The 14,994-nt window shown below is 37.3% G+C and overlaps 1 protein-coding gene across 2 annotated transcripts in view; it reads right to left on the reverse strand.

Moving 5' to 3' along the window:
• The window catches only part of LOC103611803 (gamma-aminobutyric acid receptor subunit gamma-3), a 143,575-nt gene that overhangs the window by 4,543 nt on the left and 124,038 nt on the right, over nt 1-14,994 (reverse strand). Inside the window, exons 4-6 of one of the 2 annotated variants that reach the window (XM_008629371.2) lie at nt 8,373-8,525; nt 2,468-2,664; nt 963-992 (exon numbers count right to left, since the gene is read on the reverse strand). In XM_008629371.2, coding sequence (XP_008627593.2) covers nt 963-992; nt 2,468-2,664; nt 8,373-8,525 — 380 coding nt within the window. The remainder of the gene's footprint in view (nt 1-962; nt 993-2,467; nt 2,665-8,372; nt 8,526-14,994) is intronic. The other variant, XM_017728601.1, reaches the window with a different exon arrangement.

Consider the following 14,994-nt stretch of genomic DNA (forward strand, 5'->3'; position numbering starts at 1 on the left):
CCCTATAGCTTTTAATTGGAAAAAGGAAAGCGCTGCTCAACATGCTCTGTTAACTTAATCTTTCAGAAAAGTCTGTCCAGGGAGTGACAGCAGTAGAAAGTATATAGATGTAATGATTGCTGTAAACCATTAATTGCCAGTGTGCAGACTTTCTAAGCTATTTGAGGTCTTAAAATACATCAGAGAACTCATGTTAAAAAAAAAGAAGTTTATATTATTATTTGTAAAAAATAGGCTAATAACATGGATCTAGCAGTTGTAAATGAGAAACTTCAACGTATCCAACCCAAGAAATGCAAACCCCAATATTTTAGTTGTCTCTGTTCTTATCTGATAGCAGACCATCCAACCAGCTGATTAACTGGCTTCATGCTTTACGAATGCTTTATATTTGCATATGTTATAGTAGGTATTCCAGCTTCAGATTTCATACAACTTAGAGACACACTTTTGTGCTCTGTTCCGACTGTATATATTCCATTTTTAGATATAGTACAACTACCCATGCTCAACTTGTGTGCCTAAATTATTTGAAAATCGACTTGAAAGCTCACTAAAAATTTTGCATATACATAAATGAACTTTTTTCTATGAAACTTAGTTAAAACTCCATACAAATTTATGACATAACTTGCACTTATTACTTTCTCTTAGTGAGAAACTCCTGTATTATATAAAGCAGAAACACAAAATTTCTGAGGTAAAAATAACACATAATATTCTATACTTGACCCTCCTCCCTCCCATATCACTTGATAAGTCTTTATAGAAAGAGGCAGCTATGTTCCTCTGCCACAGCTGAAAACAAACTGACCTTTTAACAAAAAAGCAAACCAATATTTATAGTGAAGTCTGGGTAAAGCATAACACAGCAATACATCTCTCTCAGGAATTAGTGCAAGTAAATGTCAACCACACATTCGTGCCCCCAATTCTCTCAGTGAATTAAGTAGCTTACTTACCATTACATGACCAAAACTTACATCAGGTAGCTTAAATAAAGATAGCAAAAGAATTAATCAGAAGAAAGCACAGTGCATTTAAATTCAATAGTATTTCTTGGACCAAGCCCTTAAATGCATAAAACACCTCATGGTGTGTGTTCTATATGTTCAGCATAATATTCTGTACACTTGAAAACTGCATGAAATCTCAGCAGAATGCACATCTGGCTTCCATAGACTTAAAATCCTTATTCAACCCATTACATTTGTTTATTGATCGAACAATAGGTAAGTGAGCATTTGTTCTGGTGTTAATTTAAATCCCCTCAATGTTGCTTGCTTTCCCACATCTTCATTTATATGTCTGGAATTACATGCTGCTAACAAAGATACTCATGACTTTTTTATTTAGTCTTTCTATAGGATGGCAATTTTAGTTTGATCACTAGCAAGTTCATTTCGGTCTCAAACTTTTCTTTTGGTAACAATCTTTTGCCTTTTGTGAGCAATGCATTTTTGCAAGAAGCTATTTTAGTTTTCATGGAGTTGTCATTGACTAAGTGTATGGCTTTCTAGGCTTTCTCTAATCCCATATTTGTTTCAGCTTTTCCTTCATTAGTTCTTCATTCAATCATTTTCTATAGCTCTTCATTCAATCCCTTTTTTACATCATGACCTATTATTCCCTAAATTTAGGCTTCTTTCTCTTTAATTTCCTTCTTTACATTTTTCCTATTTGGCTTTGATTTCTGATTTCAAATGTCCTTATTTCCTCCCCTGCAGACAATGGCATCCAATATCTCCAACTTACTTATCTTGAACACATAAGATTTATCACTGATCTTGAGTGGACAATCCCCTTCCCTGTGTTTGCACTGAGATTTTTTTCTCTATTAAACTGCCCCCTCATTCTCATAGTCAGTTATGAAGTTAACCAGGCATGATTGTTTTAATTTATTCTAAATAGACAGCTTTTATGTTTTTCTGGGTGTTACACTTGGAAGTTGTTTTTCGGCCAAAAATGAGCCGTGTATAAAACCTTTTTAAGTGACTTCCATTTTTGTCCTTGGGAACATGCACCTTTGTGCACAGGGCTTAAACCAAATGCTGGTTCCCAGCAGAGACATTGAAATTCTGCTCATAAATATTTCTAGACCTGTTAAGCCATGAAATAGCAATGCATTTGAATATACATTGATGTGCATTTATTTGTATAACAAGCTATGCAATCTGTTTCAGTGGGAGCCCTTTCCAACTACCAGCACAGTAATTGGAGGACAAAAGATGCGTAGGCAGGGCTGCTGCTCCACGGTGAGCAGGCTGCTTCTATTAGGAACAGACCTCACTCAGCTGGCACATAACTGCTCCTACTGCTACTGCGGGTGACTTTTCCATCAGCTTTCAGGGCAAATCACACCACTGGGAAAATCTTGGAGGAGTGAAGTTCCATGTGATTACAGGCTACAATTGAATGATTATCTGCTCTCTGAGCTGCACATGAAATTTAAGTGCTCCCATCTTACCGACTTTTTCTTCTTAGTACAGTTTGGTTTCCTGCAACTTGAGTAGTAGTTGAGGGTGGCATACTCCATCAGAGCAGCAAAGACAAATAGAAAGCATACAGTCACAAACAAATCCATGGCGGTGACATAGGAAACACGGGGCAATGACTTTCTTGCAATGGTACTCAAAGTTGTCATGGTCAATACTGTGGTGATGCCTGCAGAGAGAAACTTGATTTAATTGTATGGAACATCACTTCTCCATATCACAGAGGAATCTTTGGAAATAAACATACAAAACAGAAATCCAGAGTGTACCCAAGGAATTAATTAATTTCATTTGGTAGTGTTAAGAAATAATGGAAAATAATATCAGTAGGGACAAAGTTATTTTGTAAACAAAGATTTGGTCTATGGTTTATTTTTATCTTTGCAAAAGTGTCATTCCCATGCCTCTCAATATGCTTTTCTTCATCTCTTTCTGATCCCAGCTAGGTTGAAGATGGGGGTGAGGGAGAAGGAGAGAATGAAGAAATTTTTGAAGAAAAGTATAAAGCAGAAAAGATACTAAACTCAGAAAAATAAAACCAAGAAACTCAGAAAGTTCTGAAGGAAACATGTATTATTCCACAGTAGTATTGCTGTCATGAAAAATCTTATGCTCAAAAAAGAAAAAGAGTTGGAGAGAGAAAAGAAAAGAAATTTTTCTGCTAAGTTCTGACTATTAATTCTGAAAGTATGTCTTCACACCACTGCTTCCTTGGGAGGCCTCCACTGCCTCCACTTTCCTTCTGAGTAAGGGAAGTCAGTGTTACTTGCTCAGTCAGAGTAAGACTCTCATACAAACTTCAGATGCAACATTAACAGAAATGGCCTTTTTAATTCATATAAAGCGTCACTTAGATTCATTTAGTAATAAGGAATATAATGGGAATTAGTGTGAAATATCTAAAACAATAAAACCAGTGTTAGAATGAAATCTATGTCGTGTCAGTTATTTGACTCCTAGCAGTTCATACAATTTCTCTTCATTCCTGAGGAATAACAGCCTTTTCATTGCCAGCTTGGACTGATGCTTTTAATCATTTGTTATGAACTGCATGTCTTCTGATAGAAAAAACCCCGGCTTCTCAATGTCTTGCGAAAAAAAATAAAGCTTTCCCACAAGTAAGTCTCAAGAGAGAACCTTCTCAATAAATAACATAACCATAAGGTAATCTTTACTTTTTTATAGTGAAAATGATGTTTCACATTGGTGCACAGTGTTTGAAATGGCAAGGAATGACTGAAAGTATGCCTTAGAGTTAAATAACTTCTCACTAAAAGCACTCTGGAGAGAAAGAAGTATCTGTGGATTACTTTTGACTACTTTCTCTTTATGAAGGGTTGTCCATCTCTGACTTGTAAAGTTTGATAGAAACTACAGTGATTCACAGGAATAACCTCCATTCAACAACAGAATGTCCCTGGAAAAGCTAGAAGGCAAATTTTTGCCTGGGTCTCAAACTTGAATAATAATGATTAATTGAACTCCTTAAATATCTATTACCCAGAAACGAACAAACAAAAAGTTTCTGAAAAAAATCACAAGTCAATAACCAAGATGAAAGCAATGCTGACAGGAAGTGGGAAGTGTGGACTTTGTGTGTGCCTTGGACATCTAAAAGCTACTGGGAAAATATTTCCATTTCCTGAAACCTGTGCCACCTCCCAATGTAAATAGACGTGGTTGGCATGATCCAGCAACCTCTCCAGACCCCTCAGCATCAGTTCTGTACTCAGCTGATGCTTTAAAAAATCTGCAAAGACCATGCTTAGCCATTCATCGCAGCTGAGCTGCAGAGATGCCCAGCTGCAAAAGCTGTGAACTGACTGGCTTTGATTTGACCCTTACTAACTATAGGTCACTCAGTCATTCTGTGTAGCCTTGACTGAGGCCTTGGGAGTCACTAATTTCAAGAGAACCTCATCCAGACTATGACATACTCTACAATATAAAATTAAGTTCTTTAACACTTCCTAATCCACATTTAGATTTCTGACACAAATGTGTCCTTTGCAGAGCGACATGTACATTCACATGCTTTCAGGCATTTTACTACCTTTAAAAATTTCCTCAAAACCTATAGAGTTCTTCCAGTACAATATATGGTATCCTGTTTACCTGGACTCAAATGAAAGTTTTTATTTCCCACTCATCCTCTGATAGGAGAGTTTTTTATCAAGAGGCTAAAAAGAAATAATTAGTCTCTTTACTTAAGTATGTAAGTCCTCAACTCAGCCTGTATCCTATATCCATGCCTTAAGCCTGAATGTGGAACACCAGCTCGAATCACCCTTCAACTGGATTCCAGCTCATGCCATAAACAAGCACTGAGTTTTTGAAACAATGAAAATTCTATCTAGTGTATCAATTTTACACCTGACACGCAGGCACAAATTTTAAAATGTTAAAATGAGTTTATGGGGATACATACAGAGAGGAAAGAGAAAGAAGGTGAAGCAGATGATACCGTTTTGTACTTCTATACATTTACAAATCAGAATATATGTATGTATATATGAATAAAATGCAGCACCATTATTTCCAAATATAGTATCTAGTTTCCATACCCTGAGTTCATTTTATCTCTCATGTTAACGAAATTCAGTTTGTTGAGTGGTTTCAAATCTAATATGTCTTGCCAGATGAAATTGTGAAGTCTCTCGCATTGTGGAGTCCCGTATGGCAAACTGAGCTTTGCATCTGTTATTGAAATTCACAGTGCTCATGAACTATCTATTTCAACAGAATTTTAATATCAGCCAAGGACAGCTCTGAATTAACCTGAGTTCAAAATTTTCAGGTAGAAAATGTAAGTGTAAGCTTACAAGTCTGTGTATAAATACTATTTTGGGATGTTATATTCTCTGAATAAATCCCATACCAAAGATGCTGTTTGATAAAACAAAAAGGACTGACTGGGAGACCAAGTTATGCATATATACATAACACCTGAAAGCACTTTAACTTTTAGATCATTGGTCTAAACAGTTATTTAAAATCACTACTGCTTGAAATCTGCTTACTGGACAAGCATATGCAGAGTGAGGTGGCAGGAGTTTTGTGTTAGAAACTCTTTGGTCAGCAAGGCAAATTTTTTCTTATTTTCTTGAGGTTATGTTGGTGGGACACTAAAGGAAATATCTGCTGCTTTCATGCATGCTATCACTTGGTCATAAAGTTAATTCTCCATCTTTCTTGTCGGGCATCTGTTTTGAGTACTTTCTTGGTTTTCTAGTGAATGAGGTAAAGATGGAATGGCAAGGAAAGCAATGTTCATTTTTTATTAAATATCATCTGTACCTTCTTTTACATCAGCATGTTGCTGGCCTTGAGTTTTAAACTGCAGTTTGATCTTGTTCTGTAGTAACTGCCTGGTCCTATTACATATTATACCCATTTTGAAAAAGTATGGGGAAACTGGGATGACAGCTTCAGTTTAACTTAATTCCCTTCATCTTCAAGGAAAAAAACCTATTCTTTTCCAGATCATAACTTTTCTTAAGGGACATGCCGGGTCCTCTTGACTTAGAACATTTGGAGATAATTTTGATTGCTAGAGACAAGCAGAAACTGCAGAGAGACGTTTTTTTTTCTCCTTGAATGAAGAGCAGAATAACTCAGGATCACAAAACACAGTTCACATCCAGCACTCAAATTTTACTTCCATTTTCCCACTGACTCTTCAGGTGGCCTGGAGTTAATCTCATTGCCACTCTGGGCCTTAGTACCTCAAAGTGTGAAAAGGGGACTATAATACCAAGTTTTTAAAGAACACTTTAATATCTCTGGACAGTACTACTGAAAGAATACTTATGGTCCCAAGCCCAAATTAATTTTTTTTTTCCCAGCATGGGAATAGTTTATTAGTTATCATTATTCAGAAAGCAATAATACCTGTCCTTCATGTAACTGTGAGTAGTTGCCAATAACTTTGGAAATTATTCATTAATTTCAGAGAGCAAAATATTTCCCTGGTGCTAGTCCTTTATATTAATGCAGCTATACTTGAAGAAGATTTGTTGCTGCACTTTCAACTAATTAGTAGGACAATTTCAGCAGTTTGCCTTTGGCTGCATCACTCACAATTTTACCATATGCCATTACCCAGATATGGATGTGTGCTGTTGCTCAGACAGATTTATAAGTTGCATTTTATAAGCAGGTCTACAGCAAAATGGGAGCATCTGCTTACTGTATCCTGCGAGTCAACAGGCCATTGCCAATTTGGGAGCAACAGGACTCTGTGCACAAAAGTGACCCATATATATTTGACTTTATTTTTAGACCAGTTGTATTTTAGCCTATGGGATTTAATTCTCAGCTGGAGTTTTAGGAGTGAGTCATGACATCCATTGAGTAGAGCCTTGGATCTACTAATTTTTATGTCCTTACTCCAAATTCATGACATCGGTATCTGAATACATTTTTTCCCTGAACTGGCTGAGGGGTGAGGTGGAGAATCACATGTTAGTGATTAGTGATCGAACAGATTTCTGTATCTAATTAATGGGAAAACTGAACTATGTGGTGTGGGGAACCACCCTTAGGTACAGGATATGAAAAATGCTTATGGGAAACCAATAATGCAAAAAGTGTTAGATGTCTTTTGTCTCTTTCATGCATTAAGAAAGATAACCCAACTGGATGTTGTGTGACTCTCCCCCATGCATGGGGCTTCAGACTCCCTTTTAAAGAAAACGGAGAACAGTCAGTCTTTCCTTATCTCCCCTGAGTCACCCAATTTAAGAAGAAAAGAGTTCAATTTCAGCAGAGAGGTACACTTAAGACCTATGGCTATCAGAGGCAAGTGTACACAGCCAGGAACAGGCAGTGTAAGCTGCTCTGTCCTCACCTGTGTATGGTCTTTTTGCTGTCCTGGAGGTGTTACTGGATAACAGAAAAACTGTGAGTCTTTTTGGTCATCCTGTTGCTGGAGCCATGGTGTACTGGCCCTTTGGGACTCATGTGGAGGGAATGAGGGCTGAGTATTCCTTTCCTGTAAAACAACCTCAGAAAAATGGACCTACATAGTAACAAACTCCAGCAGGAGGATGCAATGAAGAGCTGGGAATGATAACCCCTCTGCTTGAAAACAGACATGCAGACTTTGACATAGCCTCCCCTTTTTTCCTAGACTGGTAGATTTCTGAATCAGTTTACATTGGCAGACCTAGCAACCGTAATGTGAACTGAGAAATTGTTTTTCCTTTGGTTCTGATGTTTACATATAATTGCCTATTATATACCCCTATACTCTTGATGCTGGCAAAACCCACAGGTTTTCCCATAGACATTGGAAAAAATTTCTAAGTCTAAGTCAACAGTTATAAGCGTATACTAATCCACATTGCCAAAATGCACGTGCCGGTACTGACACAAATGAGTTTCTGGAAAACCTATACCAGCATAAATCTCCACAATCTATGAAAAATATCAATACACCCAGTGTGAAGCTTAACTTCAAGCATGCAAGCTAAAACACTTTGCATGAGTTAATACTATTATATCCCACAGTTTTCTGTATATATAAGACATAATGCCCAGTGGGGGAGAGTTACAGAAGGGAAGGAAGCCCGCAATGCAATTAATTAATTCTTCAAAAATGTCACTAAAATATCATGGTGAGAACAAGGAGACAGACATTAATTCAAGAGTTTTATGCAAAATAGGTGGCAGTGTCATCCAAAGGCTCAGACTAGTTTACTTTTAATTACCCTGTTACAGGAAAACACCCAGAGGTCTCAGTAATAAGTAGATATGGGTCTGCAAGACGTAGTAGTAATAATCCAAAGTGTATACCTAGCAGTGTCTTTGAAAGGAAGCTGACATTTTCAAATTGTAGTGTAGAAACATCAGAAAAGGAAATTATTAGCAACTTACCTAATGCTGTTCTTGCTGGGGTGGCATCTTTTTTGATCCAAAAGGATACCCAGGAAAGAACAACTGTTAATATACAGGGAATGTATGTTTGTATAGTAAAGTATCCCATTCTTCTACTTAAGTCGAAGTATATAGTCATGACTACATAATCACCTGCAACAATAGTACAAAAAGGAAATTCACATTGTGATGGGATGCAGACAGTATCAGTTCACTAACCTGCTAATATTCTAAGTTTCATAAAAACATTGCATATGAAATATTTTTTAGTTTCAACAGCATCTGCTCAGTAATGCTCATGTGAAATTTAAGTAAACCTTGCCATTCTAATATCCTTAAGTTTTAGGTCTCTGTGGAAATTATGTATTTGGACAGGCAGAGCCTCTCAGCAATCATTCTGGATGAATAAAGTTTTGAAAGGCTTCTTGAATTTCCAGACTTTGTATTTCTGGATCTCTTCATGGCCACAAATGTGAAGGTACTGTCATTCACCAGATTCTGCAACCATGGCACACAAAATCCTTCCTTCTGCAGGCTTTGTCTTCTGTGCCCTAATTTCAGGTTTGAGTGACTTCTGTTATCTTCTTTTGAGATACGAATCTGAAAATAGGGGTCTTTATGGCAAATGTAGCATGCACATGAGTATGCCTTTACACAAGAAATCATTTATGGACACTAGAACCTCAGTGCTGGTGAGACACTGGTTTTGTTGGCATTCCTCATTTCAAAACAGTTGTGGCCATTTGTGGTATTGTCAGAAGGTCAGTCTGAACACAAAGTTTATTATTCTGCTGTATAGTGAAAATCATAAATTCAAGAACTCAGTAAGAAGGTTAGTTTATCTCACATTATATGATTTTTTTCACTGTACCTCTTCTGCTAGCCCTTGTGATTTCACAGGGGATAATAATCTGTTTCTCCTTCTCTCCTCAGTAGAGGCTACTGACCTTATCACTTCTGCCCTTACTAACAGCTCTGTCAGCCTCATAGATGTTAACTATCTTTCTCTCTCAGACAGTTACAGTGAATAACAGCAATAAAACTGAACTGGGACTGATTTCTGTACTTCACTTGAAGTAGGTTGTTTCCGTTTCAGATGTAAAGGAGTGCTTATATGCCAGGGAATTTTTATGTGGTTTTGCCTGACTACATCAGATTAGGCCTAATAATAAATTTTATGGCTTCTTGTTACAAACCTTAACTTTCTAGAGTATGATATTTTCAGAAGGCATCATTTGCAATAGCTAAGTAACTCTGTCCTGTTACAGCAAACCATCGGAAGAATGAAGAAATTGGAAGCATATAAAGATTAATCCCCCAAGGAATGTACATACAACTCACCCAAGCAGAAGCACAATGGGTTTATTAGTTGAGGCAAATTAAAACTTAATCATCTAGTAACATATAAACAAATTCATTTAATACAGTGGGTAATTTGACTACAGCTAAATATTATATAGAAAAGAAATTAATTCAGTAAAAGTAACTTTAATCCAAAGCATCTTTGAAGGCACTATAAAATCAATGAATTATCATAAGTTATAAAGTTAAAGGTAAATAAAAACCTGATGGTGGGAACAGGGGAATGTGTCAAAGGAAAAGTTCCTATGTGTAAAGTACATTATTTTGAGATAGATATATTTGGAAGAGGTTGACAAGCCTGTGAAAGTGTCCATAATGCTGCTGTTAGATGAAAGTATACATTTTGACAAGAATTGTGCCAGTGAAAACTGTCTGACCCCAAGAAACTGGACAGTCATTTCAGAAGCCTTGCTTATAGAGCTCACTGCTGTTACAAATAGGAGGTATTGCAGAATATCATGACATAGTGAGGCTTTTGGGTTGTTCTAAAGGCTAAGGGTTATTGTCATTCCATGAATACCCAGCAGTTTGTGCAGGGAATGGCACCAGGGAATTGATGTGGGTTAGTAACCATAGGTTCTGCTGGCTTATTGTTAGACTGGTTTGCCTCACTGAAGAAAGACTTACACCACAGCAACTGAGATCATTTGTGTAAAGAATCAGGTGGAGTGTAAACCAGTGCTTCTACTGACATGAACCAAGTGAAAAGAATGGAAGAAATGTTAATGAGTTAAACACTGTCTGTCAAGGTAGAAGAATGAGCAAAAAATGAAATCAAAGACTCTATAGCAAAAATATTGAGCCTTTCCATTTCCTTTACTTAGTTCCTTTATCTAGAACTATCTGTTTATGGATGAGCTGCCTGAGAATGGTATAAAGTCAAGCACAACCTGCACACCTCCACTGTGTATAACAATATATGATATACACAATTCCAGTACCCACACAGGTCACTGCTCCTCTCAATAGTGTGGTCTTGATACCCAGCACAGAAACTGAGAGTAGGAGTAGATACTGCACTGTAAGATACTGGGAAAGTAAAAGAGTCCCTGTTTCCAAGTCTTTGATGAAAATAAACCTGTTAAACATGAGAGTGGGAGAAAATTATTGCACATTAAATGACGTAGAGAGTCCATCATCACAATTAATCATTAACTGATTTAGTGTCTTTCAGGCAGGATTAATTTCCTGTGATTTTAGACATCTAGAAGACAAATTCTACAGATGACCTTCACACTGTGGCCTCCTTTCTACACTTAATGAAAAGAAATTGGTACTTTCAGTATACGGTTTGTCTTATCTGCTTTAGAGGCACATCTTAGAAGGTGAATGTTTTCAAAATATTTCTATTTCTCTCCTGTGATTAAAAAAGAAGAGCGAGTGGCTGAGATGCGGACAAAAACATTGCAGACACTTGCAGATTATACAAGGAGTTAACCACACCCCTTGATTCCACGGTGAGAGCTAAATTGGGCTACTTCTGTGAGGATGCTAAGGTTATTTTATTTAAATATAATAATCTTCTTGACATTTTAAAGGGTATTTTAGATCTTTTCCTCCTTTTCTCCTGTTTAAAGTTGATGTCTTCATCCTTATATAGGATATGCACAATTCCTTCCTTCCTTCCTTCCTTCCTTCCGAATTCTTTCCCTCCTTCCTTCCTTCCTTCCTTCCTTCCGAATTCTTTCCCTCCTTCCTTCCTTCCTTCCTTCCTTCCGAATTCTTTCCCTCCTTCCTTCCTTCCTTCCTTCCTTCCTTCCTTCCTTCCTTCCCTTCCTTCCCTTCCTTCCTTCCGAATTCCTTCCGAATTCCTTCCGAATTCCTTCCTTCCTTTTCTTGCCTGAGATCCACAGATATTCTCACAATGAAGAAGGCAGACCCAGGCATACAGGCAACAGCTGTGCATAAGGACTTATGTACTGTACCCTCTGTGCTGCTGTGTGTTTATGGGAACACACTGATAGATAATATACCAAGCAATTTGCTTCACTGGAGCTAGTGATGCAAAGAAGAAGTAAGAGGAGAATTTGCTGGTTCTCTTACAGTACTCAAACCATGCTTATGAGACAATGAATGCTGCTGATAATGTTCGTGGGAGGAAGAAATCACCACTCTTTATATTCAGAGCCCCAGCTGAAAGCACCAGTGTTGTGTCTGCTCTCAGAGGCAAGTATGCTTCTGTACAACATATACTGAATGATTTTTAAAAAAAGATATGGTAAATTAAAATGTTCATCTAAATTACCACTTCAGTTCTATCCTCAGACAAGTCAACTTCTATCGAGATTACTGGATTCTCTCATTGCATTCAGAAGAGTATGTGCTTTGGCTACTTTCCTTATTGCACTGCTCCAAATTGCATGATGATGATGATGATATTATTCTTCACATTATTCCTTCCAGAAGCAAATATTCTCTATGTATCTGAAAGCACTTCACTCACATTAAAGAAAAGTAGCCCTGGTACATTTATTTCTTTCTCTAAACATACAAAATAATCTGTACAAAGAAACTCTCCTCTCTTCTGAAAGATTCTCCTCTCTTCTGGGATACAATTCATTCTGTACGTTATGCAGTCATGAGCAACTCAAAGGAGGGAAAAACACTTTCAAGAGCTTTGCTCAGTGTCTCCTTGCACCTTTGGGAGCCTTCAGAGCTCCACCTGCTGTTACTGCCACTGCTAGAAGGGGCGCTGGGGCTCATAGTGTGACAAAGGCAAGATGGGAAAAATCTCCTTCCAAACTGCCTGTCATTAAACCAATGCACTTGATTGGAAAGTAATCACACAGTGGTTGCCTAGCAAAGGACCACTGGAATCACTAATACCAAGACACTTCATTTTTAAACCCAGAGAGGAATTCTACCTTTTAACGACTTAAATAATATTCCCAGGAAGGAAAACTAACTTTTAACTGAATGATTGATGAATGATCAATTCACTGAAATAATGAAAACTATCTTGAGGCAAAATAGAGCATGAACAGTTCTGTATAAAGGGAGCAAAATCTGCACCTTTAGGCAACAAATCTGGAGTAATCACAATAGTGTAGCAACGCTTCCCATGAAACCAAGTTGACTGCTGGCTGTGACCCATAGGACTTATATTAGCCTAAGTTTCTAGTTTGAAAGTAGGACACTATTTAGAACAAGAATGATTTGCAGTGTAATAACTGCTGTGGATTTTAATGGACAGTGTCAAACTATAGCAAATTTTTTTTTGACTATTGAAGACTAAGGGTCAGATTTTTGCACCAAGAACAGCTCCCTTGAAAGTAAAATGTTTGAGGAGAAAACAATTTGCTATTTTATTAAAAATAAATAAATTAAAAAATATAAAATTAGATACTGTAAATAATTTATTTACTCAAACTATACCATACTATCCTATGTCACACTTTCATTCATCCTTCCATTATACTCTGAGGTTAACAATTAACTTAGAAAAAAGATAAATAATTATTAACTTTACGAAGACTGAAATATGAAGGTACAATGCATACACAGAGCTGATTCAGGATTCAGCATGTGAATAAAGGTTACATGCCAATTGTCTACCACTAGAACTGCAAAACAACGAGGAGTGGCAGAGTTTATCCATGTTGTTACAAGAGTTTTATTACAGAAGAGAGTCCTAGTCACTAAAATGAGGAGTGATGCTGCGTGTCATGAGTATTTCTTTGTTGATCAGAAAGACCACAGAGATTGAGGCATCTTCCTCATTATCTTAACAAATCAAATTTACTTAATAGCAAGGAAACTAACTTTCCAATCTTCAATACTTTTTTTTTTTTCATTTGGAAGCCAAGAGAAGACCTAATTTAATCTTGCCATTAACTATTCATGTCACCCTCAACCTGTTTTCTGATCTTTGCTTCCCAAAGCTCAATTTTTTTATTTTCTGAGCTAGGTTTCTCTTCTTCCTTAGTAAGCTGACAATTTTCTAGTCAGTATGCACAGAAGTTCTTGCAAAATGTTCACCAGAGAGGTTTATTGGAAGAGATGCATGCGGAATTGGAAGTGAAGCTATCGTGGCAGTGCTGGTGCCAACTGGGAATGTGCAAGTTTCAGGTTCAAGACACGGTTCCAAATTCTGCACTGGCTGGAAAGAGTATCTCAGTTCAAAGTCAGGCAGGAACACAAGCAGTGTTACAAAACCCAACCGTGCCTAATTCAGATAATGGGGATTGTTCAGCCTTGAAAAAAGAAGACTTCAGAAGACCTAATTGCCTTCCAGTACTGAAGAGAGCCTACAAGAAAAATGGAGACTCTTTTTAAGAGCATGTAGTGACAGAAGAAGAGGGAATAGATTCAAACAGAGAGAGCAGGTTTAAATTCGATATTAGGGAAAAATTCTTTACTGTGAAGGTGGTGAGGCACTAAAACAGGTGGTCCAGTGAAGTTGTGGATGCCGTGTCTCCATGAGGGTTCAAGGCCAGGTTGGATGGAGCTCTGATCAGCCTGGTCTAGTGGGAGGCGTCCCTGCCCATGGCAGTGGGGTTGGAACTGGTCCCTTGCAACAAGCCATTCTCTGATTCTATGATTCTGTGATTCAAAATCTGATGGAAGAGTCATGTGAACTAGCTCTTTTCACATCCCAGGCCTTCATCCCAATACCTCAGAGGTATACCTAGTGGAGGGTCAACCTATCTTCTTACTAAAACTACTAAGAAAATAAAAAGGTGGATTGTAATTACTTCAATTACATTGCCTATTATTAATACTTCATCAGCCGTTTTGTCTTCAGAGCTGGTATCCCATCCTAACATGACTTTATCTCCAGCCAGGTTTAGAGCAAGTTTCAACTTTTGGAAGATCCAAAAACTCAACAAAATCGTAGAAGAAATAGCTTAATGTAATCATAAGTGGTTATGACTTCAAAATGAGCTATTATTAAGACAAAAAACACATGGGTGAAAACAGAATTTTGCAGTTCTTTTGAAGAAAAATGTAGGACAAATGAAAGTCATGAAAGTATAGTTAAAAATGCCTTTATTTTCTTCAGCATCATCATAAATAATGAAGAAATGCTGAGGACTTATTGCAGCCTTATTCTGGCTCCTCCAAAATGGGTCAGTCAACATACAACATGAGTTTTCATCTGTGGGAACAATTTCTGCTCCACAGCAGTCTAAAACAAATGCTTCCAAGACAAAAGGAAGAACAAAATGATTGAGGTCATGCTGTCGCTTAAGAGCTAGTCTTAGATTCCTATATGCTGCTTTGGCATTTAGGTATTTCTCAGTGACACCTGGATATTGTG

This window comes from Corvus brachyrhynchos, unplaced genomic scaffold (assembly GCF_000691975.1).
Source record: "Corvus brachyrhynchos isolate BGI_N302 unplaced genomic scaffold, ASM69197v1 scaffold92, whole genome shotgun sequence".
NCBI lineage: Eukaryota > Metazoa > Chordata > Aves > Passeriformes > Corvidae > Corvus > Corvus brachyrhynchos.